General features: G+C 36.0%; 1 protein-coding gene across 1 annotated transcript in view; it reads right to left on the reverse strand.

Moving 5' to 3' along the window:
* Positions 1 to 25,301, reverse strand: part of Crybg3 (crystallin beta-gamma domain containing 3) — a 98,644-nt gene that overhangs the window by 17,768 nt on the left and 55,575 nt on the right. The window contains exons 12-17 of the mRNA XM_070030418.1: positions 24,552 to 24,678; positions 18,920 to 19,062; positions 18,682 to 18,808; positions 17,680 to 17,712; positions 12,599 to 12,708; positions 10,620 to 10,746 (exon numbers count right to left, since the gene is read on the reverse strand). Coding sequence (XP_069886519.1) covers positions 10,620 to 10,746; positions 12,599 to 12,708; positions 17,680 to 17,712; positions 18,682 to 18,808; positions 18,920 to 19,062; positions 24,552 to 24,678 — 667 coding nt within the window. The remainder of the gene's footprint in view (positions 1 to 10,619; positions 10,747 to 12,598; positions 12,709 to 17,679; positions 17,713 to 18,681; positions 18,809 to 18,919; positions 19,063 to 24,551; positions 24,679 to 25,301) is intronic.

Genomic DNA, 25,301 nt, shown 5'->3' on the forward strand with positions numbered 1-25,301 from the left:
GATTAGGAAAGCTAACACAGTGCTAATCTGGGCAGGGTGGGGGAAGGGTGACTAATAGCTAAGCAAAAATAAAGAGTGCTGAAAAATGATTTTAAAATCATATTTTATGATGCAATATCCCAAATATGAAAGTAGGAAGACAGATGGTAAAGTAATCTGAATTTCCAAGAATAACAGAAACCACCAGAAGTTGATTACAATTTGAGCTCTATAAATGTCATGGTCTCAGACCATGTTAAATGAGAAGAAAGCCAGGCATGCAGGGCTGAAGGCTCTTCTTGACTCTCAATAGGAAAAGGACATTTTTGCCAGGTCAAGTCTAAGCCATGCAAAGAGTTTCTAAGGGGGGGACATGGTTATGAAAGAAAAAGAATATTTCAATAAATTATATAAATGAAAATTTTAAAGACAAAAGATTCATATCTCTCCAGTCCAGCGACTGAAATATTTTGTGAGAATAATAGGAATAATTAACCTATATAGTACTTAATATATGTTTGGCATTATTCTAAGTGATGCAGGATAGATACTAATCAGGAGGCTGAAGCCTAGACCTGGCAGAGAAAACTTCAAGACGCCATCTCTAACCAAACAGCAAAATGCTAGTTTGTAGGCATATAAGTTGTAGAGTGCCAGCCATAATCAAGAAAGTGGAGCTGAACAAGAACATAATGCCCCACATTCAAGTCCCAATAGTAGCACACACGTACAAAAAGAACTAAGGACCTTGAGATGGGGGTATTATTCAAAATTATTCAGGTAAGGCCAGTTACAAGAGAGGCAGGAGGGACAGAGTCAAAGGATAAATCAAAGCAGAGTTTGGAGTATTACATTTTAAAGATGGAGGAAAACCCTGGATCAAGACAAGCTGGTGATGGTCTTTGGAATCCAGAAGAAAGACAGTTTGTCCTCTAGAGATGGTCTAGTCTCTAGATCACCAGAAATAACAATTGCTATCAAGCCTCTAATTTACTGTAAGACCAATGTGAGACTTCTGACCTCCAGAATTATGACAGTAAATTTCTGTTGTTTTGAGCTATTGCCCACTTTTTATGGCAGTGCTATGGTTGAAGTCTCTACCAAAAATTTGTATTAAATTTAATCCTGATTGTTAGGGATGAATAAAGCAGAAACTTGATCAAACCACAGGGTTTGGAAGTGGGATCTCTGGACAATAATTCAGGTTAAATGAGTCTCTCTGGGTGGGGCTCTAACCCAATGAGTCTGCAGCTTTATATGGAGGGAGGGACCTGAGCTAAGAATCTCAGTTTCTCACTCCAAGAGATGCTCTGCACTGACTCTAAAGTGTCCACCAGGAAGAGGGACCACAACAGATGTTGAACTTTTCAACCTTTAGAACTGTAGGCCAAATCAATTTTCTTTACTTTATAAATTATTAACTCTGCAGAATCCAGTTACAGTAGAAAACAGAATAAGACAAACACCAAGAGAAAATTTATATGCTTGCCTTTACCCTTTTCTAAATGACTGGTGCTTTCTGTGTTTACAGAAATCTATCATGCCCTAGTGTCACCGGATAATTTTGTATATTATCCTCTAGTTGTGGTTTGCCTTTCACATTTAGGCTGTGTCTGCAATAAAGTAGGGTTCCAACTATCATTTTCTGAGTAAATAAGTGTCTCGATGACATTTATTTCAAAAGCACTTCACTGTGATATAATTTCTGCCACCTCCTGTTCATCTTCTGTACAGCTGCACATCTGTTCTATGTTCCCTTATTCCACAGCTCCATTTATTCTTGGGCCAATACCCACTACAGAAACTGTAACTGTTACACTGTTTGACAAGAGTGTATTTGGTAAGGTAAGTCATCTGACACATCTTTTCTTTTCTTTTCTTTTCTTTTTTTTTGGGTCCGGTCGTGGGCCTGAACTCTGGGCCTGGGCGCTGTCCCTCAGCTCTTCAGGTCAAGGCTAGTGCTCTACCACTTGAGCCACAGTGCCACTTCCGGCTTTTTTTCTTTTGGCTTCTGTGGTGCTGAGGAATCGAACTCAGGGCCTCATGCATGCAAGGCAAGCGCTCTACCACTGAGTCACCTTCCCAGCCCCTGACACATCTTTTCTTAAAAATTATGTTGGCCATTCTGGATACAATTGTTTTTCAAACCAATTCATTTGTAATGTTTTACCCTTCACAACTCTCAACAAGAAGAAAAACTGGAAACATTTTGTCTGGAAATGTGCTTACGTGAGAAAACAAAAATCTATAGTATTAGCCCTTTTCATCTATAAAAGACTCTCAATCTCTGTCTTACATATTTTCCCATATTTTATTGCCTAGTGTTAAAATTTATTCCTAAGTATGCCATTGTTCAATCACTATTTATATCAGTTCTAGCAACTTTACATTATTAAGTTTAGATGGGTTAACCCAAATTATATAACTATCAGATGTTCCTGATAGTTTCATTTCTTTATTTATACCTCATTTATTCAGTTACTTATTGATTGATGGACTGTAGTACTGAAAATTGAAAACAGGACTTCGTACTAGGATTCCCAAGTACTGCTGAATAGAAGTGATGACAACAGACATCTCTGCCTGACTTTAAAGGAAACTGCTTTAAATATGCCACTAGAAAGTATAATGTTTGCTTAGGTCTTTAATATCAACATATAATATAGTTAATTCTATTAAGTATATACAGGTTCAGCTAAAAAACCTTAGTAACTGTATTCCTCTATACTTCATAAACTCATGGTTCTCATTCTTCTGGATTTATAGTCTTGGACTATAGCTATACCGCTCTATTGCTGCCCTTTCTTGGACTACAGTCTTGGACTATAGCTATACCTCTTTCTTGGATTGTAGCCTTGGACTATAACTACACTCTCTATTACTGCCCTTTCACAGAATGAATAATTGTCTTGTTAATACTGTTTCTACCTCCTAAGAACATGTATGCCATCATAGTCACAATTTCTTCAGAGTCTTGTTACAATGTTTCTTTGGCTTTGCCTGCTGATAGCTGCCAGGATAGGATTATTATTTCAAAGAAGGCCAAACTTCCATGGCAAGCCACCATAGGGCCATTAGCTAAAGCACTGAGCAGACTGCTGTTCCCATGGTAACACAATAAAAGCAATATCCCTACCATACTACTGGGCCAACATTTATACATCTTACATGCTGATCTGAAACTCACATTTAACTTCTTAGATCCATCAGCAGTTTTTCAGGTGACCTGCTCTCCCATATATACACTTAACTATTCTTTGTATATACAGTTTAAGTTTATAGCATTTTGTTAAACAGCCGGCAGCTGTAAATTGCTTTTGAAAGAACATTAGTTTCCCATTCATATCCATCAATTTCCAAAGCTACTATGGGAACTGGCTAAGTAAGATAGACGCCTATGAAAACTCCAAAGTACAGTTCTTCTTAAACAATGCATGAAGAAGTGGAAAAATAAACTTATTTAAGTATATATTATATATCTACATAAAAATGTATATATTGAGGTATGCCTGAATTCGTAAATCTACTTATTATATAACGGGTTCTTGATTTCTTTATGCCCAAGCAGAAGGGATCTAAGGTGACAGAATTCAAAGCTACAGATATAGATCTTACCCTCAATGAATTTACAGGTTTAGTAGATGTGATAAAACAGAGAGAGTGAAAAACATCTTGAGATTCAGAGAGAAAAACATTCTGGGTAGATAAAAATTACTTCTAGGCATGAGGATCCTTCACAGGGTTCAAGAATTGAGGTCTTTTAAATTTGAATCTCAAAAGATGCAGGTATGGGGGAAAAGGTGCATTTTGTTTCTAATAAGCAAAATTAAATAGAAAGAGCTAAAGGAGTACTTTGTGAAAAAAAATCATGGATAAAATAATCATGGAAAAGCATTCTGGAACTGACCTCAGAACCTAGCCTTTATCAGAAGACTACATGCTCAAAGCTTCAAATAAGAACTGGAGAAAGAAGAGCATACATGAAGAAAAGTGGTTTAAAAGTCATCATAAAGAATGATAAAATTTCAAGACACACTATGGGAATAGAATTGCCCCTATATAGTTACTGACAGGATATTAGAAACCACATAAGAATCAAAATGAAGGCCTTGGTTGTATGATCAGGTGGTGAAGGTAATGGTAGTATATTTCAACACCAATAAGAAAATAAAGAAGACATCTAAGAGAGTAAATGAGGTGCTAGACAAGCAGATGACAAAGACCTACATGGAATATGGAAATGGACTTCAGTGAATAGTACACTACTATTTAGTCTACAGATTTAGGATTCATCTGTATTGACAGAAATGAGATCTGAAGTTAATTGATAGTGGACATTTTCAGGTACAAGAGAAAAAGGGCCAACAACAGCTGTCTGGGGGTAATTTTACCATATGAAATACTATGAGCAAAAGGATAGTCAAAGTTGATGACATGAGTTTATTTTATTATCTAATCTGCATTGTTCAATTTTGTATTCATTACTTAGCACCGAATTTGGTACATGATACATGTACAATATTTATAAATGAATAGTGTATATTTAGCAGTGTGATTATGTAAAGCTTACAATATTTATGTACTTACATAAAGAAGCCACTTTACATACCTTTCTTTGGTCAAAGAAAACTAAAAACAAAAACAATTTTAAACTTTCTTCTGCAAAATTACTAATCAGTTTGGGTTTGTATTCATGGAACCTATGCCCACTATGCCCATTACTCAAACATCAGCTTCAGCCTTTTTTATCATCTAATTACTCTTTTATACTCAGTATGATTATTTCTAAATATAGAACTTTGTTTTCAACAAAACACTTAAGCTTCATTAAGCCTGACATTCAATCTCTTTCATCTCACAAGCACTTCTTGTAACTATCATTAAGCAGAATTACCAAACCAAGTTTGGCGAAACCCTAAGAGAAACAATCAATAGAAACTCACAGTAGTTTAAAATTAATATTTAGATGTGTTGTCAGATGCATAATGTTTTCTGTAAATAATATCTTGTGAAGAACATTCTTAAAAAAACACAACAACAAATCCTGAGCCTTACAGTTTATGTTTCCCAAGCTAGGGCACTTACTTTGTTATGACTTTTTTTTTAATTTAAAAAAGACCATCAGATTTCTGAATATTAAATTAACTGATGATGTCAGAATTCTAAAAGAATGATGAAAGGAACTGTGGGACTGGTCTTCTGGAGCAGGTTCCTCTACTTCTTATCTATACAAACTTCATTCAGTAGACACTAAACCACCTCCAAGTTTTCACTAAAAGTTAATACCAACAACCTTTCACTGTTGTCTTTGTTAAAGGAATTTAGTCTGTTCCAATGGCAAAGAAAAAAAATACTACACAGAATTACTAAAATTTTAACATCTATAATTTCTAAATATCTGATAACACAGAATATCATGGTTTACATGGCTATGGTAGATTGAATGCACTTACTTTGTCCCTTGATTTACTGATCTAGTCTGTCCATTGATGTCTGCTTTGGGCAGAATATGAATGGATATAATTATGACTAAGCAGAAATATTGAATGTAACTCTGTAGTTGGGACCTCTGTCTATGTCTCTGTCTGTGTGTCTGTGTCTCTGTCTCTGTGTCTCTGCCTCTTTCTGTCTGTTTCTCTCTCTCTCTCTCTCTCTCTCTCTCTCTCTCTCTCTCTCTCTTTCTCTGTCTGTCTGTCTGTCTGTCTGTCTGTCTGTCTGTCTGTCTGTCTGTCTGTCTGTCTGTCTCATTCTCTCCCACTGTTAGGAAAACAGACATGTCCCCAGTTGGGAGCATTCCCATCAGCTTGGCCACAAAACAAAATACACAACAAAAGTACCTCAAACTTACAACCTGAAGTAAAAGGCAACAATTGCTTTGAAGTTACTGAGAAAATAGACATCCTCTGTTATAAACTTTTGAGAATCTGGAGGTTGTTGTAAAGGTTATAGAGTATAACTATCTCAGACTATGTGAAACTTCAGACTGGACAGATTTTTTTTAACTCAGGGCCTGGGCACTGTCTTTGAGTGCTTTTGCTCAAGGCTAGAACTCTACCACTTTAATCCACAGCTCCACAGCCAACTTTCTGATTGTTAATTTGGAGATAAGAGTCATAAGGACTTACTTTCCCTGGCTGGCTCTGAACCATGATCCTCAGATTTCAGCCTTGTGAGTAGCGAATGCGTGGCTTTGGATAGATTCTTTTCCATATCTAGTTAGATGGTAATGTGCAACAGAACTAAAACCTGTCAAAGATTTGAAAATCCTTGTTCTTGTTAACTGAGGCCTAGATAAAACAAGTGACTGCTCTGGGGCTCAGGGGAGGAGGGAACCATGCTCCTGTTCCCTTCCTTCTTAAATTACTGCAATAGTACAAATTGCCTGTGCTGGGATCTCCAGACTGTAACATCCATTTGCACCAATAAAAGTTAGCCTGGTGCAAACTGCTATTTGTAAAACATCCTGATCATGGATGAAAATGAAGTCTTAAGACTTTAATACAATACCATTATAAAACAAGAGCCCCAGCTCATAGGATGTTATCCCAACTGTCGCCAACACCTACAGAATCTCAAGTTTTAAATCAAAAGAAAAATCAACGGATTAGCTTACACACACTTCACGTTATTAACAAGGTAGAAACATTTCCTGTATGATGTTCACAATCTTGCATAGGATTATGGCATGAGCAGTATGTAGTAGTTACATACTCACAGAAAAAAGACCTAACAGTGCCGAAGCGCAAACAGTAACCAAGTAGAGAGGGAAGGGGAGGAGGAGGAGGATGCAAGAAAAACACAGAAGCAGCAAACATGGAGTGTATCTAACTGTCTAGGGAAAGAAGGGAAGAAAACTGGAAGATATGTGTAGCTGAGACCAGGAGAGGAGGATACATCTCTTCTGTGGAGGAAACCGTTGGACTAGGTAAGGTAATCTCAAGATACTCATTTTATTCAAATCTTTATTGTGCTCAATAATAACCTTGATACTTATTCAGTTTCCTATGTTCTTCCAGACAGGAGGAAAAGAATGTCCTGCAAGGACTTCTTAATCAGTCCAATAATTAGAATCAACTTAGTATAAATGACTAAATTGAGCCCCTTGTTTTCTCATCTGTCTCCCTAGGTCTGACTCAACAGTGTGAAGCATGGTTAGTTTCACAAACACAATTATTATCTACTGATATCCCTTTATGGCCATTCTATAGGATTTTGTTGGGATGTCAAAACTTATTGGATATCCTTTTACTTTTTAACAGCTCCTCTGCTACCCACCACACTTTCAACAAAAAATCTTTCATGGACTTAAAATTTACCCAGAAAAAGTATAAATAGAACACCAAAGCACTGCTCTTACATTAAACTGAATACACTCTTGAACTGGTTTTGGAGGGGAAAGACCATAGATTTTAAGTCCTTGTCAACAAGCACTTTGACCCACAATGCCTAACTCAAAAGGACCAAAACTAGGAATGTTCACTGCATGAGACAATTCACAAACTAACATGTCTCTCAGTACATTCTCAGTCTTAGGTTTATTTGTTTTCCACTTCAGAAATGTAAAAGAATTATAGTGCATCAAAGAAAAATAGTAAGTCACTAATTTTGACTCTGTTTTTAAAATGTCCTCCTTTTCAGAAACTTAGTTGTTTACTTCATGGAATTAAGGGATGGGGAAAAATCCTTTTAAGAAAGTACTTCCACCAACAATGCAATAGGGTCCCCTTTTGGCCACATCCCCTCCAGCATTTGTTGCTACTAGATTGATTGATTATAGCCATTCTAACTGGGGTGAGGTGTAATCTGAAAGTTGTCTTGATTTACATTTCTTTTATGGCTACAGAAGTTGGAGTGTAAACTTGTTCAGCCATTTTGGAAAGCAATATGGAGGTTCCTCAAAAGATTCCACATAGAGCTCCCCTATGATCCAGCAATGTCACTTTTAAACAAATGATTACAAACATGCCAAACATACCAAACATACCAAAGCTACCAGCACAACCATGTTTACTGCAGTATTATTCACCATAGCTAAGATATGGAACCAACCCAGATGCTCCTCAGTAGATGAATGGATCAAGAAAATGTGATATATGATTTCTATGCCTCCATCAGAAAGAATGACATTGTCCCATTTGTTAGGAAATGGAAAGACTTGGAAAAAATTCTATCAAGTGAAGTAAGCCAGGCCCAAAGAAACATAGGTTCCTTGTTTTCAATGGCTAGTACATGTCTAGGACAAGCAGAGAAAGTCAAAGGCTATGTACGTATGACCACATAAGATGATGTTAAGCAAAATGTACCCCAAGACAGGGACACAGACGTTTTTTTCTTTCTTTCTATTGTTTTTAATGTACTGATAATGCACTATGTGATTCTTTTGTTTCTTTTGTATGTTCTTCCCCCACGGTATAGCCCGTTTTCACTGTACTTGATTCCATGTTGTGCATCTTGTATATACACTTTTTTTAATCTGGGGAGGGGAAGGGATATGACAGAATGCTTAAATGGGGATGCAGGTTGACCCATTGTGACAATGAGACGTACAGGACACTATGTTGAAAACGAACTTTACAATGTTGGGGGGAGGAGGGAAGGAGGAGTTGGGAAGGGAAGGGATATTAGGGAAAAAACAAAGGAGGAGGTAACAATGCTCAATTATTATCCTACTCATATAACTGTAACCCCTCTGTAAAGTATTTTCACAATAAAAAAATATATATAAAGAAAGTACTTCCATATTTATGCCAGTATCATTAGCTTTGGGTGTTTATACCACTATTAATTTGCCCAGTAAAACCTGCTTTAAAAATTCCTTTCTTGAAATTATATTAAGTGAAGTAAGCCAGGCCCAAAGAAACATAGGTCCCATGGTTTCCCTTATTTGCAATATCTAGTATATGTCTGAGTCAAGCAGAAAAGGTCAGATAAGGTGATGTTAGGGAAATGAACCCTAAGATATGTATTTAAATGGTTTTTTTTCTTTCATGTGATTGTTTCTAACACATTTATAAGATGATTTCTTTGATGCTTTGTATGTTCCTCCCCCACAGTATAACCCCTGCTTTCACTGTATTTGATGTCGGTATAATTTGTGGAGGGGAAGGGGAAAAACAAATTGTTTAAATAGGTGGACCCATTGCAACAATGAGATGTACAAGTCATTATGTTGAAAATGAATTTCACAACTTTGGGGGGGGGGGCGTGGGAAGGATTGGGTAGGGGCGGGGGGGGAGGATGGGAAGGGATGGGAAGGGGAAACAAAGGAGGAGGCTACAATGCTTGATAAGAAATGTACTCATCTTGCCCATGTAATTGTAACCCCTCTCTACAGTATTTTCACAATAAAAAAAAAAAAGAAAGAAAAAGAGATAGAAAAAAAAATTCCTTTCTTGGTAAATGTGAATGACTTTCCAATGTTTTTTTCAGTGTTATCAAAATCTGGAGACTGGCAGTTCACAATTTTTTTGTTTGTTTCTTTTTAGTAGCCTTCCTCTGATAGAAAGGAAGCATCAGTCACTTACTCTTTTCAAGTTGGTGTCTGTAAGGCCACTGGGAGAGACTATGGAGTCTATTTCTATTCTTGTCTCCCAGCCAAGATTCTATTCTTAGCCTGATACTAAGAATACTCTCTTCAGGAATGCCATGTGGAATGAGATGACATTGCCTAAGTGGAGATCAAAGAATCTGAATATGGTCATTATCCCTGGAGTCAGATTTGGCAACACTATTACACTGGGCTTCTAATCAACTCTGTACATGTCCCAGGCTTTCACTAGACATGTCCCTGAAGAATCATTATAAACACCTTGGAAATCTCCTAGGTCTTTACCACTTCCTTTACACTGACCCTGGAGTATCTGGGAAGAAGAGTCTGCTAACTGTATAAATGTGAGCCTAAAGATGAACCAGATAATTCTGAAGACATCTGGCAGAAAAATACCTGGTTTCCCACAACACCGATTTTTTTTAAACAGTTCTAGTGGTGGTCAATGATTTCTTTAACATTGCAAAACCACAGTAAATTTTCCTATGGCTCATCTAATAGAATATTAAAGTAGCTAGGTTCTTTTTAGATATACGCAATTGTATGGATTTTAAAATCATCATCCATTTAGTATTCATTAGTCTTACCGTCTTTTTTTTGTTACAGATAATAAAGGAGAAGCTACCAATGTTATTCAAACTGATTAAAGTATCAATTGGGGATTTAAACGTGGGTCTACAATCCTGTAATTCTTGAGCTTTGAATTCATGCTTAAAAAAAAAAAGAAATGAGAATACAGACATTTTAGTTGACTTGTGGGAATAAACCTCAATTTTACAATGAAAAGTAATTGTATTTTGATATATTTTATTTCTTCCTGAAATATTTCTTTCAACTTTTATTATCTATTATTGTAGAGTTATGCTTTCATATATATTATTTTATTTAGTTCTGGTAAGAATCCTGTTAGGTAGACTATTTTTACCAGCCCTCCTTTACAGATGAGGAAGCTGAGGTCCCAAGAGATGACCCAACTTTACCATGGGTTCTGTAACTGAGCTCAAATGTAGATTTTTCAAGGATCTCCAGATTCTTACACAATTAACTTGGACAAGAAAGAAAGTCTCATGATTATGGATTCAAGAGTACTCACGTAGTCAATGGGCTTGAGGGCTTTGACTCTAGATGCTGGACAACCACAGGAACTAAGATCAGCATAGAGGCCTTCTTCTAATACACACTGATGATCAAAAATATCCTCTTGGTAATACAGGAGCCAACTATATAAGACAGACTTTCAGTCAATTTATATTCAGTTGGCAGTGTGGGCTCATACTCATGAAAACTGAGATAGAAGTAGATGTGTTAAATAGCACCAGTTAATAAAAGAGCTACCACTGTCATTTATTGACTGCTTGCCATATGCTAGACCTAAGGCAAGAAACATTCATGGATTATTCAATATACTATTTTACATATATTTTTCACAAATTATTTATATCTTTAACAGACTACTTGCATATACTATTATTTTACTGTGGCCTCAGTACTTGAGTTAAAGGCATATCCTAATTTTTATGCACAACAAGACAGAGAATTAGAAAGATTAGTTGAGTTGCCCACAATTCGCCCACTCTAATAGAGCTAAAATTTGAAATAAAAAAGCATTTGTATTATGCTAAAAGCCATTCTTTCATTTAGTACATTCAAGTACAAAAACCTCATTGAATTATGGTGATCTTCAAATAATTTATCAAATTAGTTCTTTTTTGGAAAATAATAAAAGAAATATATATATATATATATATCATTAAAAGAAAAATATATCAATTATCAATAAAAGAAAAATGTATCATTTCTTAATAATGAGCTTTTGTTCACAATAAATAGAAGCTAGATGTGTGTGTGTGTGTGTGTGTGTGTGTGTGTGTGTGTGTGTGTGTGTGTGTATGTGTGTTACAAGGCCTGAACTCAGGATCTCGGCACTGTCCCTTAGCCTCTTTGAGCTCAAGCACTTAAGCCACTTAAGCCACTTCCAGTTTTTGAGCAGTTAACTGGAGATAAGAGTCTAAAGGGGATTTTTCTGCTGTGGCCAGCCTCAAACCACAATCCTCAGATCTCAGCCTTTTTAGTAGCTAGAATTATAGGTCTGAGCCACCAGCGCCCTGCTTGAAGTTAGACTTTTTATTTTAATTAATTAATTTATTTAGTCGGTTGTGGGGCCTGAACTCTGGGCCTGGGCACTGTCCCTCAGTTCTTCAGCTCAACGCTAGTGCCACAGTACCACTTCCAATTTTTTTTGCTTATGTGGTGCTGAGAAATTGAACCCAGGGCCTCATGTACACAAGGCAAGCATTCTACCACTGAGCCACCTTCCCAGCCCTAGCTAGACTTTTTAAAAATCACACAGTTTATAAAATCTGTCACTTGCATTGGATAGTCAATGGATTCTTTTTTAAATAAAAGATACATATTTCAAGAATCCTAAATAGTAAGCTACATTCAATACTGCAATCACCAAAGCACAGACATGACCTTCTAAGAAGGAAGAGCCTGAGTAAAAAATGCTTCACTATCACTAACTTATATTCGGCATGTTTAAGTTCTAGTCCTATATTTTAAGATCTCTAGATCTGTATATCTATATATCTGTATATCTATAGCTAGATGAGGTTAATTCTGGATTATAAATGCTTCATGACACTAAAATTTACTATCCTGTCTGTATGGAATGAAGATGGTACAGAGTCAATATTTTTTCAAAGTGCTAATAAACACGGGACTTAAGTCCCTCGTAAGAATTCTGCTTTAGTCTCTAAGAATCCTTTGAGGTAGGTACTATCATCGCTGTTCCTTTACAGATGAGGAAAGTGGGGTTCAGAAGCTGAACCAATCTACCTAAGGTCATACATTAAAATCATTACAATGCTCCAAAAGTTGCTTAGTAGGCATTATTTTCATTTTAAGGACTGAAAATACAAATTCAGCAAAATGAATAAAGGGTAGAAAGCAACTGATCAATGTTTAAGAAAGAAAAAATTAAATCCTACTGCAAATGCAAAACAGCAAATCTCTCTAAGCATAAATATCATCATTAAGTAACTGCACAAAATACTCATTAACTGTACTTACCAGCCTCGGAGTACTTTAAAAGAACATGGTGTGAATGAATCAAAATCAGCGATTTCTTTTATAAAATCTATACATTCTCCTTGGAACCCTGGTTTATTGAACACTTTGAGCTACAAGAACAATATAATAATAGTTAAACATAAGATAATTGCTTAACATCATGACAAGCAAAGAAAAACCTTCTATATACTTAGAAGAATTCAACAGAGTACTACTCATGCTTTACTATCAATGAATTAATCTTAAGGATGATGACATTCTCTTTAAAATCATGTTTTCTCAAATTTCCAAAAATGAGATATCACCACTTATTTACCAGTTTCACTCATCTTTTGTACCAAATTGTGAGCACAGATGGCCAGAAAACAACTTTACTAATCAGACAATATCCCTCTGGCCTTAGGTTAAAACTTGGGCCCCTGAAGTGAGGTTTGGAGGTTTATATTCTAGCATTTCAGCATGAAACCATAAAATGTTAAATCCTACGCTTCTGTCAATATTTTATAGCCACTTCTAGCATTTGTCTATCTTCATACTCAGAATTAAAATGCATATAGCACAGAAATTTGCTATAAACTATCATTTTGATTTGATGGTTTTAAGTATTCTTGTCCTTCAAAAGCTAGCTTTCTATGAGTAAACATGTTAGGTGGTATGTACATGGTTATAAATGAATTAAGCATAGGGGACACTATAGAGATGTCCAATAGTGTAATTTTTTAGAAAGACAAAGTCAAAGCCCAACAAAGCACCATAAAATGGGTACTTCCAAGAGGGGTGGGGTGGGGCTGAGGGGAGACAATGAAGGAGAAAATGAAATTAAAAAGAGGTGGGAGCTGGTGCTGGAGGCTCAGCTACTCAGGAGGCTGAGATCTGAGGATTGTTGTTCAAAGCCACCCCAGGCAGGAAAGTCTGTGAGACTCCTGTCTCCAATAAACCACTAGTGGTGCTGTGGCTCAAGTGGTAGAGTGCTTGCCTTGAGCTGAAGAGCTGAGGGACAGTGCCCAAGCCTAGAGTTCAAGCCCCATGACTGACAAAAAAAAAAAAAAAGAGGTGGGTAGAAGAAGGATGAGAATGTTGAAGGGGTGTTACTGATCAAGATGTACTGAAGTCATATACTGCTTTATTAATAGCACCTCCTTTAGACAACTACTTAAAAATAACTTTCTAACTAGGTTTAATTCTTAACTTTTATTTTCCTTTTACCTCTCAAAATTAGACTAATACCACAAAAGTAGTACCTCACAAGACAATCCTTCAATACCCTCCTCGGAACATTAAAAATCAACCCTTTCCTTATTAATTGTAGCACTTCAATTGTAGTTTTTACTTTTTGATGAATTAGTTATTTTCCAATCATTTTATTCTTACACTTATCACCTCTGGGTCAGATGAATATATTTCAACCTCATCATTCCTCCAAATAGAAGTATACAAGGAAAAGAAGATGGGGAAAAGAGTAGAAACATAATTTTTTAAAAGAGCCTATCACACTGGATGGCAACGTACTTCACATCCATTCTTATATTTCTTCTTACCCCTTTAAACTACACCATGAAGCAAAAATTATCTTTGTATAATGATGATTTTTGCAGAAATGGGCTTTACTGTGTAATTTGCGCTTATGGAGAAAATGTGGTAGTAAGCCTCGAACCTGACAAACTAAAAAATTCTAAGAATTACTAACCAAGTACACATGTCATGCTCAATTTATTCCATACTATCAGCACCATCTTCTTTGAAATGAATAATCATGGTTTTAACGTGTTATACCCAACCAGCACAAGAAGCAATTAAACTAATACAATCATTTAATAAAACCTTCTTTTAGACATCTATAGAGAGAATGAAGAAAAAGGACATAAAAATTTAAAAATATTTCTAGGCACTGTAGTTGTTTAGTAAATAATCAGTAATTGATTATTTCACAATGTCATCTGTCATTGGTGATATCATCTCACAATGGTGATACTGGAGCAGTAACTATGTATTGGCAATCAATTCACGGATGTCATATGAGCAAATTATCAGAGAAAGTATTTCAGTTCTTTCTCCTATAAGATCTATAATAATAATATGTCCTGGCATTTTATTTGCTCTAATACCAAAATAACTTCAAAGAAACCTTTTATCCCTAAATTATATTTTATCCAACACTTTGGATCTCCTTCATACACACTTGCAAATTGTAACATAAAGAAAAATCTTATTTTCTGTTGATTGCAACATACCTTTTGTGTTTATCTATGATAGTACACATATTTCTTACATCTATTTACATATGTGTTAATGATTTTATTTCACAGCTCATAGAAGACTTTATTTAAATCACTCTGCCTGAGAGTTTTGGTACTTTGAGACTTAGGAAGATTATCTGGTTCTAGCACCATAAAGACTATAATTTCCTACCCTTATGTGCAATTTCCCCCCTCACTTCACTGCTAGGGAAGCCAGTGCTTCATACATACTAGGCAAGTTCTTGAGAGCTAAACGGTATGCCTAGCCCTATCCTCCAATTTTAAAGAGTGTCCACACTATTACATTGTCTGCCACTGCATTAGCATTCAATAAGGCTAAATTATCTAACAGAACCCAACATCTCATTCCTTTTACTCAACTAGAGGTTATATACAAAATAGAACAGGGGCTCAATATGAGTAGCGCCTGACCACAACTTCCTAAAACCTAAATTCACTATAATGAGATATATTTAATCTAGCATCATTTTCAATATATAGGCCTTGTTAAAGCAGAGAGATGAGAACAACATGTAGATAATCCATACACTGTTCAGTGTAAGCTTGGCTTTGAAAAACATAAAAGCTAATAAAATGAAGCTAATGATCTTGTGCCTTGAGATGCAATTAAATTTAGTGACTAATCTTCAGCTTTAGTAGAATCTCAATAAAAGGCAGTGTGCTTGTAGTTTTCCAAATAAGATATGACTCATCATAACACAAAACAACCAACAGTACTTTTATTGTAACTCTCATGATAAACATTAATCTCTGTACACATATATTTTCTGAATCATCTCTCCCCACTTAGGTAGAGGTTCCACTTAAATCTCCACTATTTTTTTCTAATTCTGTCTGTGACTTGAACCCTGAAGTATAACTGCCTCCTTCCTCTTCAGACATGGAAAACACCCATGTTAACACAGTGCAGATCTGTTTATATGTTGGTAAATATAAACAAGAAAAATTGCTGAAAATTTGGCCAACTAAAAAATAACAAGAGTTTTGACCCTGGGTAAACAAAAACAGCTTTGTACACATGTTACTAAATATCTGGCTATCACCAATTATGATTGCAGAGACATTTCACAGGATCAACAGAGCTATATCCGGAAAAACAATGAAATGGAGCTTTCATTGGGCATATTCTACTGTTTCCTCTCTCTTCAAGTTTAACTGGAAATATTATAAAGAAAATCCTCCCAGTAATCTATCCAAAACAACAAAGTCCATTAAAAAAAAAAAAGAGCAGAAGTTTGGAGGGGAAGAAAGCTGAAAAGAATAGGAAGTTTAATCTGTGTTCCAAACTCAAAAATAAGCAGTTTCAAATGAGTCATGTTCAAAGTCTTTCTACTCAAGATATTTTATTCATGTTAGAAAATGCTTATAAACACACTGGACAGTAAAAGACAAAAAAAATTATACTTGGACATGATAAATTAAACAGGACTCTAAAACATTTACAAAGTGAGACCAAAGGAGGATATTCTTAGGAGAGGATCACAAAGGCATATGATCATATGAAATGATGTTTACTGAAATGAACTCCAAGAAATGTAAACAAGAGTTTTATTGTTATTTTTGCTTTATATTTTTGTTTGTTTTTCACCTTTGTCACTGTTTTTTTTTTATTTCTGTACCTTTTGTCTTGTATGTAAGTTTATCTGTTTGGGAGAAGGTAGGGGAAAACAGAAATAGTGGGACAATGGCTGAACAAATACAGCAGTGACACTAGACACTATATTGAAAATGAACCATGCAACTTGTTGGGGCAAGGGGTCAGGAGGGAAAAAAGGGAAGAGGTGACACTGTGCAAAAAGAAATATACTCATTACCCAACTTTTGTAACTCTAATCCTCCTGTATATCACTTTTATAATAACAATAAAAATACAAAAAATGAAATAAAAATCCACAGTTGGTTTCAAACATTCAAACTAATGATCTGGCAGAAAATGTCTCTAAATATAACTACTCAATTATATTAAGAAAGGAAATGTTCCCAGTAGGCCTGAGCTATTGAGAAAACAATAAAAACCCCAAGCCATTATTTGTAGATATCTGATGAGACTAAACTGATCCAAAATATATAAACACTGAGTATGGAAAAAACACACACATTCAGCAAAAAGATTTAGCCATGTGTAAGGGTAGCAAGTTAAAATTAATCATAACACTTGGCATTTTGACAGTAACTTTTATAAACATGGTTAAAGATGAAACAGAGAAAGCTGTGTTTCCCATCCTCTCTTTCTTCTGTGGTGGTTCTGCTTCTGTCGTGCTACACCCTTTTCCCGTGAAACCTTGGAAATGCAACCTTGTCAATGGAGTCAGGGACTGGAAAACGTCTACTTTGCTACTTTAAGCTGTGTGGTAATAGCACTTGCTTACATTCTGAACCTCAGTTTTCCTATCAATAAATGAAAATTGACATCACAAACTTTTCAGTACTATTACACACAAAAATACCAATAGTTCCATGCTGTGTGCTCTTCCAAAAATGGCATCATATATAGTTCACCACTATATGTAACATGAAGAATGAATGAGCCCCAGGAAAGACAGTGAATGGGTGGGACAAGTTCAAACAACACGAACATGGTGAGAATGGAAGCTTTGCTAGAAGAAAATGAAAGATGCTGTGACAAATCCAGGCCAATACAACAACTTAAAAGGACAGGCATGCTTCTGACCACAGGCACCAAACCCAACATACACTGCCCCAACCCCACCAGGCACACACACAGAAATATGGAATGGAAGAGAAAGATTTGAACATGAAAGTATAAAGTTTTTAAGTAAACAGTCCAACAATTATAAGTTAATAAAATATTTTTAAACATACCCAATGTGGCGGTTCATTTATTCCAAGTGGTTCCTAAAAAATATATTTAAATGTTTAAAAAATCACAATCATATAATCTAGTTATCTTTTGTGCAAGTTTTGAAAATATCCTTTGAAAAGAATTTTAGTAATCTGACTAGTATATTAGATTCCTTGAATTGGTCATAACATACTAATTTTTTTTTATAACAATTGTAGTGCTTATAGCTAATCTATGTTTAGCAATATTGGACCTAGAAGAAAAACGGGCTCACTGCCTACAAGAGTTCAGCCCATAATCTCTTTTGGTAAGCAGTGTTTTTTAATAACCCAAAATGTTCACAGCATGACTTTATACACAAGGAAGTGATTCTTGCTTTGTGGAATGACCTTTCTGCTTAGAAAATTCACTTTCAGGAAGTGGCGCTGCGGCTCAAGCGGTAGAGTGCTTGCCTTGAGCTGAAGAGCGCAGGGACAGCGCCCCAAGCCCAGAGTTCAAGCCCCACAACCAACAAAAAAAAAAAAAAAAAAAAAAGTATACTTTAAGAAAATTCACTTTCATCCTGTAAGATATCACTTTATACATTCTTTCCCATGACGAGGTCTTCAATTACCAGCTCACTGAAGTTTCTCTGCCTCTTTCCCTCAACACTGCCCAAACGTATCATTTTCTCAATACCATAATTAGTCATCCATACATCTGTCTTCCAGAGATGGAGAGCAATCAAGAAAGCTTTATTCATCTTTTATCTACAGTGATCAGAAACATGTATAACATGTCAGAGGTACTAAATAAATGCTGCTGAATGACTGATTTTTACAAATTACAGAGCCACCACAGCCCTTCATGTTTTTCTGCACACTTGTACACACACACACACACACACACACACACTCACACACACATACACACACTGAGACAGTTCAATAATTTCACTTTTAAAAATCTGTTACATTTATTCAACTGTCTGCTCTTCTATTATTACATGTCACTGACACTTGTCATCATCAAACTTTACTTACCAGTTGGACAGGTCTGATTGACAAGATTATATTATTTGATCCTCCCCAGTCAAAAAAGCATTTGTATTTCCCCTTCTCTAAAATGTACTGCTCTCCACAAAAGAATTTCTGTTGGTAGGCAACCCATCTAGTAGAGGTAGGGAAAAAGGAAAGAAAAGAAGAGAAATGATGTACAATCAAGCAACCAACAATTTTAAACACCAATTTCTGAAAGTTCTTAGAGTAAGGGACAACTTACACTCCACTTTTCACATGAATGGACCTTGTTTCAACGCTATAGCCAATTTCTTCCAAGTCAGAAATTTCCTGATTTGTAATGTCAATAAACTTCCCACTTTCAAGGTCAGATTCAAACAGTGTGATAGAAGATTCTATAAAATTCTAAAATAAGGAAGATGAAACTTTAGTTTTATTGACTGTTTAACCTAACACATTTTTTACATACTCATGAGATAATAGTCATATAAATGAGTATAGGATAAATTTTAAATGGTATGGGAAACAATTTTATAGTCAACACTCTTGCAGAGTTCCAAAGAAAAACTAAGCCTACCTTTGCCTTTATTAAAAAAGTATAACACATTTATGAAAATGGAAATTAGCTAAAAGGTTTTAAATTGCTGGGGCTTATAGTAAGCTTATATAATATCAACTGTAAATCTCGCTTATGCCTCAAGAACAAAAACTACATTTGACAATAGTAAATATACAATATACGGTGGATAAGGTGGAAGATAATTTTCTGAGCTTAAATTTTTTTCTTTTTTTTTTTTTTTAGTAGCTCATGGGGCATGAGCTCGTGCCTGGGTGCTATCCCTCAGCTCTTCAGCTCTTCAGCTCAAGGCTAGAGCTCTACCACTTGAGCCACAGTGCCACTTCTGGCTTTTTCTGCTTATGTGGTGCTGAGGAATCAAACTCAGGGCCTCATGCATGCAAGGCAAGCACTCTAGCACTGAGCCACCTTGCCAGCCCCCTGAGCTTAAATTTTAATAGAGAACTTAGACAAAAATAACTTCAAAATGACAGTTTGCAAAAGCAACCAAAATGGGGGTGAGGAAATAATTTAAAAGAATGTTGACTAGGAAGTGGCGCTGTAGCTCAAGTGGTAGAGCGCTCGCCTTGAGCTGTAAGAGCTGAGGGACAGCGCCCAGGCCCAGAGTTCAAGCCCCACGACTGACAAAAAAAAAAAAAAAAAAAAAAAAAAAAAATGTTGACTAATATATTTTAAATTAAGATATTTTAGCAAAACATTAAGACCTAAATGGATAAGCAGTAAAAGTGTCAGATTATTCACAAAAGATATATATTAAAAACAAAGGTCAAGCCAGGAACTGATGGCTCACGCCTATAATCCTAGCTACTCTGGAGGCTGAGATCTAAGAATTACGGTTCAATGCCAAGAAAGTCTGTAAGACTCTTATCGCTAATCAACCACATGAAAACCAGAAGTGGAGCTGTGGTTCAAAGTGGTAGAGCATTAGGCTTGAGTAAAAGAGCTCAGGGACAATGCCCATTCCCTGAGTTCAGGCCCTCTGACCTGAAATTTAAAAAAAGGAAGTCTAATTTCAGTAGTAAATGAGTAAAACTATTAAAGTAATTTAGACTCAATTTTCACCTTTTCTTTGGTGCCAGGTAATGTACTCATTATCTGACTTATTAAGTGGTAACCCTTCTGTACATCATCTTTATCATAACAATTTTTTAAAAATGAAAAAAATCATCTAAGTGTAACTCAGTGGTAGAGCACTTACCTAGCTTGTGTGAGGGCCTGGTTTGATCTTTAGCACCAGAAAAAAAAAAAACAACACACACACACACACAACCTAAATCTCCTAACTTCATTTTTCAGGTGAGGAGAACAAAAATTCTAATGTCTAGCAATATGTGGTGTAAACCCTAATGATGGAATTTCACTGCTATCATCACCATTTTCCTGGATCTGCTTCAATAACATTGAAAGCACCCCAGATTTAAGTGGAGTTCTGCTTGAGAAGAATGAAGAAGGATGGAGATTTAAAAATGAGTTGCTTAGGCTGGAAATGAGGCTTAGTGATAGAGTGCTAGCCTTGCATGTATGAGGCCCTGGGTTTGATTCCTCAGTATCACATAGAAAAAAGCATTAAGTGGTGCAATGGCTCAAATGGAGACTTAAGGACCGTGCCTAGGCCCTGAGTTCAAGCCCCAAGATTGGCAAAAAATAAAATAAAATAAAAATTCTTCTTTTATCTTTCTAAAGCTCTTGGACAATTTTTTTTTTTTTTTGGGTCCGGTCGTGGGGCCTGAACTCTGGGCCTGGGCGCTGTCCCTCAGCTCTTCAGCTTAAGGCTAGCGCTCTACCACTTGAGCCACAGCGCCACTTCCAGCTTTTTTCTTTTTGCTTAATGTGGTGCTGAGGAATCGAACCCAGGGCCTCATATGCATGCAAGGCAAGCACTCTACCACTGAGCCACCTTCCCAGCCCCGCTCTTGGACAATTTTGAACAGTACTACCTACCACTAGAAAAAACAAATGAACAGTTGCTTCAGACCCAGAGACAAGCCACAAGGATCAGTAATTTGATGACTTTTAAATTCCATAAAATCCCTCAGCTGATTTATGCAACCACCTCCCCCAAGCTCTTGAGGAACAACTCCAGGTAAGCAACTCAATGGAGACACAAGTGGCAAGTGGAGATCTGGTCTATCATTAACTTAAGGGTGCCACCTGTTCTTAGAGATGTAGAGAGAGGCCCTAAGTCTAAAAAACACATAGCAAAAGCAGACTTAAAAGTTAAGCTAGTATAAAGCTGGAAAATAGAACAAGCACACCAAGAATGTGTTATTGAGTCAGCCAAGGAATGAAATTCCCTAACTCTGAAGTCCAAACTCTGCTATATTTCTTTTGCATGTTTCCTTTTTTAAAAATAAATCAACTTCAAGTCAAGATATCAGAAATGACTCATTTGGAAAGAGGAACAATTTCTTGTGTCCTTTTTCCAGCATTCCATGACATAAACCATATTATCCCTAAGTATCCCTAAGGAGCATGTCCGAAATTTGACCTCAGTAAACCCAGAGTGTTCCATGTGCTACGGAGAAGATATCTGAAAACTAGACTGCATTTTGTAGCTTTTCTGTCTTCTTATTTTATATTACTTCAACTGAAATCATAAATGCTGTGCTTTTCTCCTTCTAGGTTACAGATGAGAGAATGTCACTGGAAAAAGATGTTTCATATTCATTCCATCTATTAATTTGCTAACTAACACTGGCATAGTCATAGAGCTAAAAGAAGTCCTTCCCTATATGCTATGTCTAGAGAATGCACAACTGTCCAAAATGTAACTTCACAGTCAAGTTTTTGAAGCACTGTCACAATACATATGTAAATTTTATGTTGTCTATTCACTCATTTTTAGTATGCTTCATCGGAATATATTTTAGTGAACATAATTAATTCCAATTATACAATTGTCTCTGAAAATCATGTAAATATTTATTACATATGTATACTGGCCTATAATGAGACACTGTATGAATAGCTACAAATGAAATATTAGGGCTTTGATGGAATGTAATCTCATTTTCCATCATCAAAGGGCTTTTTAAGTCTAACCATTTGGAACAATGGAAATGAATAATATAACATGGGCTCTCAACAGGACAACAGACTTGCCCTCCAATCATAGTTCTATCTTTGAACACAGTACTTAAACTTTAAGTACAGGGATTATTATTATGATGATGATGAGTCTTTCACTATAAGCTAACAACTATTACTTTAATTTTCAAAATCAAAGTTAAAGACAGAACAGAAGAAGAGGTTTTTCTTTAAAGGACATTTTTACTTATTTATAGAAAAACGGTGTCATTTTTATATGCCCAAAAACTTTGGTGCAGAGCAGAAGTTTATTATGCTCATTTATGCCACTTTTCTAACATGTTATCATAGACCCTGCCTATATCAACTATCCCCTCATCATGTAGCTCATTATATAGTTACAAAACTTCTTTTCTCATTTTCTGCTACTAGGAGATTCAACTAATCACTGTGTTTTTATCTGGCCTGTTCATTTCTAAACATCTTTTAGCATCAGCTCCTATCCAACTCTCTTGTTCTAAATAAGTTGAGAATTTTTTGTATTATTTAATATTGGGTAGAGAATAATCTGAATTATGAGCCATAGTTTCCTCAATGCAGGTGATCACAGTGACCTAAAGAAGAGAGAGGCTGTCATGTATCACTTATATTCTTTGCCTTTTAGTGATCATTTCAGGTGTGGGCTAAGTAGAGAAAAAAATCTGTGGCCCTGGCATATTAGAATTATGCACGAAATATTTTAAAAGTTACCCATGTATTATTGTTTAAGCACTCCCAGTATTCAAATTTCAATGGACTGTATTCTATTTCTCAGGTAGAATTTGTTGTTGTTTCTGACTCTTACTGAGAAGGATCACTTAGGAATAATATAAGATGCTCCCCTGAAGTCTGTCCTGCTTCTCTCCTTTGGCTCTTCCTGCCTAACAGAGTTGAGAGTAATGAAAGGGCTGTTTCTGGGCCCAAAATATAGAAACCTAAATGACCAAAACCCACAATTCCAGTGCTCACTTAAAGTCTGTGTGAATTCTGTGCTTACCCTTCATAAGCAAATCAAAAAAAAAAAGGGCTTCATAGAACACTGCAGATGGCTCAAAGTAAAGATCATTTCAGGAAGACATTGCAGTGACAGCCCATGAAAAATAGGAACACATCCCCTACTAGATTGATTTTAAAAAGCACAGGGACAGTCAGAATAAGCAGCAACGTTTAATAAGCAATGCTATCTTAGAGTTCTAACATCAGTCATACTTTTGTGCCTTCATTCACTTCTACCTATAACATTATGGATGCTTACCTCTAATCACTTCCCTTATTTTTGTATACCATGACCACAAAGATTAAACCATTACCTAATCATGTTGACTAGATCTAAAGTCCACTGTGGCTTCTGAGAAACTAAAAAAAAAAAAAAGAGTCTGGATTTCTCAACATGGCACTAGGCTCCTTATTCATTGGCTCTGTGATTATCTTCCCTCAGATTCTGCATAATAAGATAAAACCTGAGTTAATAATAATAAAATCTGACTTAATTGCCTTTCCCTAAACACAGTGCAATTCTACTAATATGAGGGTGTCTCCACCTCAACACCATTAGCATTTTGCATCCTATACATCTTTATTGTTGGGGCTGGCCTCTCTGTTACAGGAAAACAGCAGAATCCCTAGCCTGGACTGACTACACGTCAGTTAAACCACCGCCCTCCCTAGCACTTTTATGAGAACCCAAAATGTCTCTAGACACTGTTAAGTGGTCCTAGAGATTATAACCTTGACTTTACAAATGGGTTAACCTTTTGCTAAATAGCAACTAACTATGCCCTTGCTCTGTCCCCTACCCCCAAAGCAGGAATTCTCAACTTGTCCTAAACATGAAACTTGAGCTTAACTATAATCATTTCTATACAGCTTTCTCTTCATGGGGAATAGCTGACCTACTGACCTTTTCCTAAATACCTTGAGTACTTAATTCAATCACAGTCAAACAATATCAAATATTTATATATGTGCCAATTTGCCTGTGACTATCTGCTCTAGGATGCTGGGACTTAATCTACATGCCTAGTACCTAGTACAATATATTTAACAAAGCTCAAAAAATGTAATTTTTCATCAACAGGTGAAAAGTTAAAAACATGTTTATAAGAATTGTGGTAGTTAAGGAAAACAAGCAAGTCTGTTTAGTTCAGTTTAATATTCACAGGTGCTAGAAACACTCTATAACCTAAGTTCTATCAGAAGTGATAAAAAGATAAAAACAAGTAGTAAATTAAAGGTAAGGAAGCAAACTCACAGCCTGTAAGTACCGGAAAGACAAGATGGGACCACATAATGCCCCACAAGCACTACTGTCTTCAAAGTCTCCTTCTTCAAGTAGGAACTGCTGGCCTTTAAAATGTTCTTTTTCATAGGCAACCCACCTAGAAATACAGAGCACACGCAAGTGAGCCATTAATAAAACTATTCAAGAAAGCCAAGGAGAAAAAAATCATGATCACGCACATAGTTATTCATCTTCATAATCTAAAAAGCAACACAGCTGTTTTATTTTCCATTTACAAAGACAGATAAATGGTGTGTGCTTCACAGATCAGTAATTTTTATAGTTTGAAAGCTACAAAAAATTTTAATTGTACAATCACCACAGGGTAAGCTCATTAACTGTTTATGGCATGACTTGTTACCATATCTTACCATGGTAGGAAAGTTTACCAAATAGAAAAAGAACAGTAAGTGCATACAGCAAATGAGAAAAAATTCACACTGAGATCCAAAGATAATCATTCATTGTTTACTGATTAACCGTTTCTGGAAACACAGAATCGCTTCTTTAATAAATATTTGTTCAGAGTTTAATGATACTCTCACCAGGTTGTGATCAAAAACACAATACGGGAGTATTTACCAAAAACTAGAAAATGAGATTGAGCTGTAATTAGCCCATATGTTCTACATATGTACAAAGACTTCTATAAATACTTGTGGGTGGGAAATGCTGATCTCACCATTTAATAGGTAGTGACCATGGCAACAGGAAGCACTG

The sequence above is a fragment of the Dipodomys merriami genome, unplaced genomic scaffold, assembly GCF_024711535.1.
Source record: "Dipodomys merriami isolate MVZ:Mamm:240054 unplaced genomic scaffold, mDipMer1.0.p SCAF_2, whole genome shotgun sequence".
NCBI lineage: Eukaryota > Metazoa > Chordata > Mammalia > Rodentia > Heteromyidae > Dipodomys > Dipodomys merriami.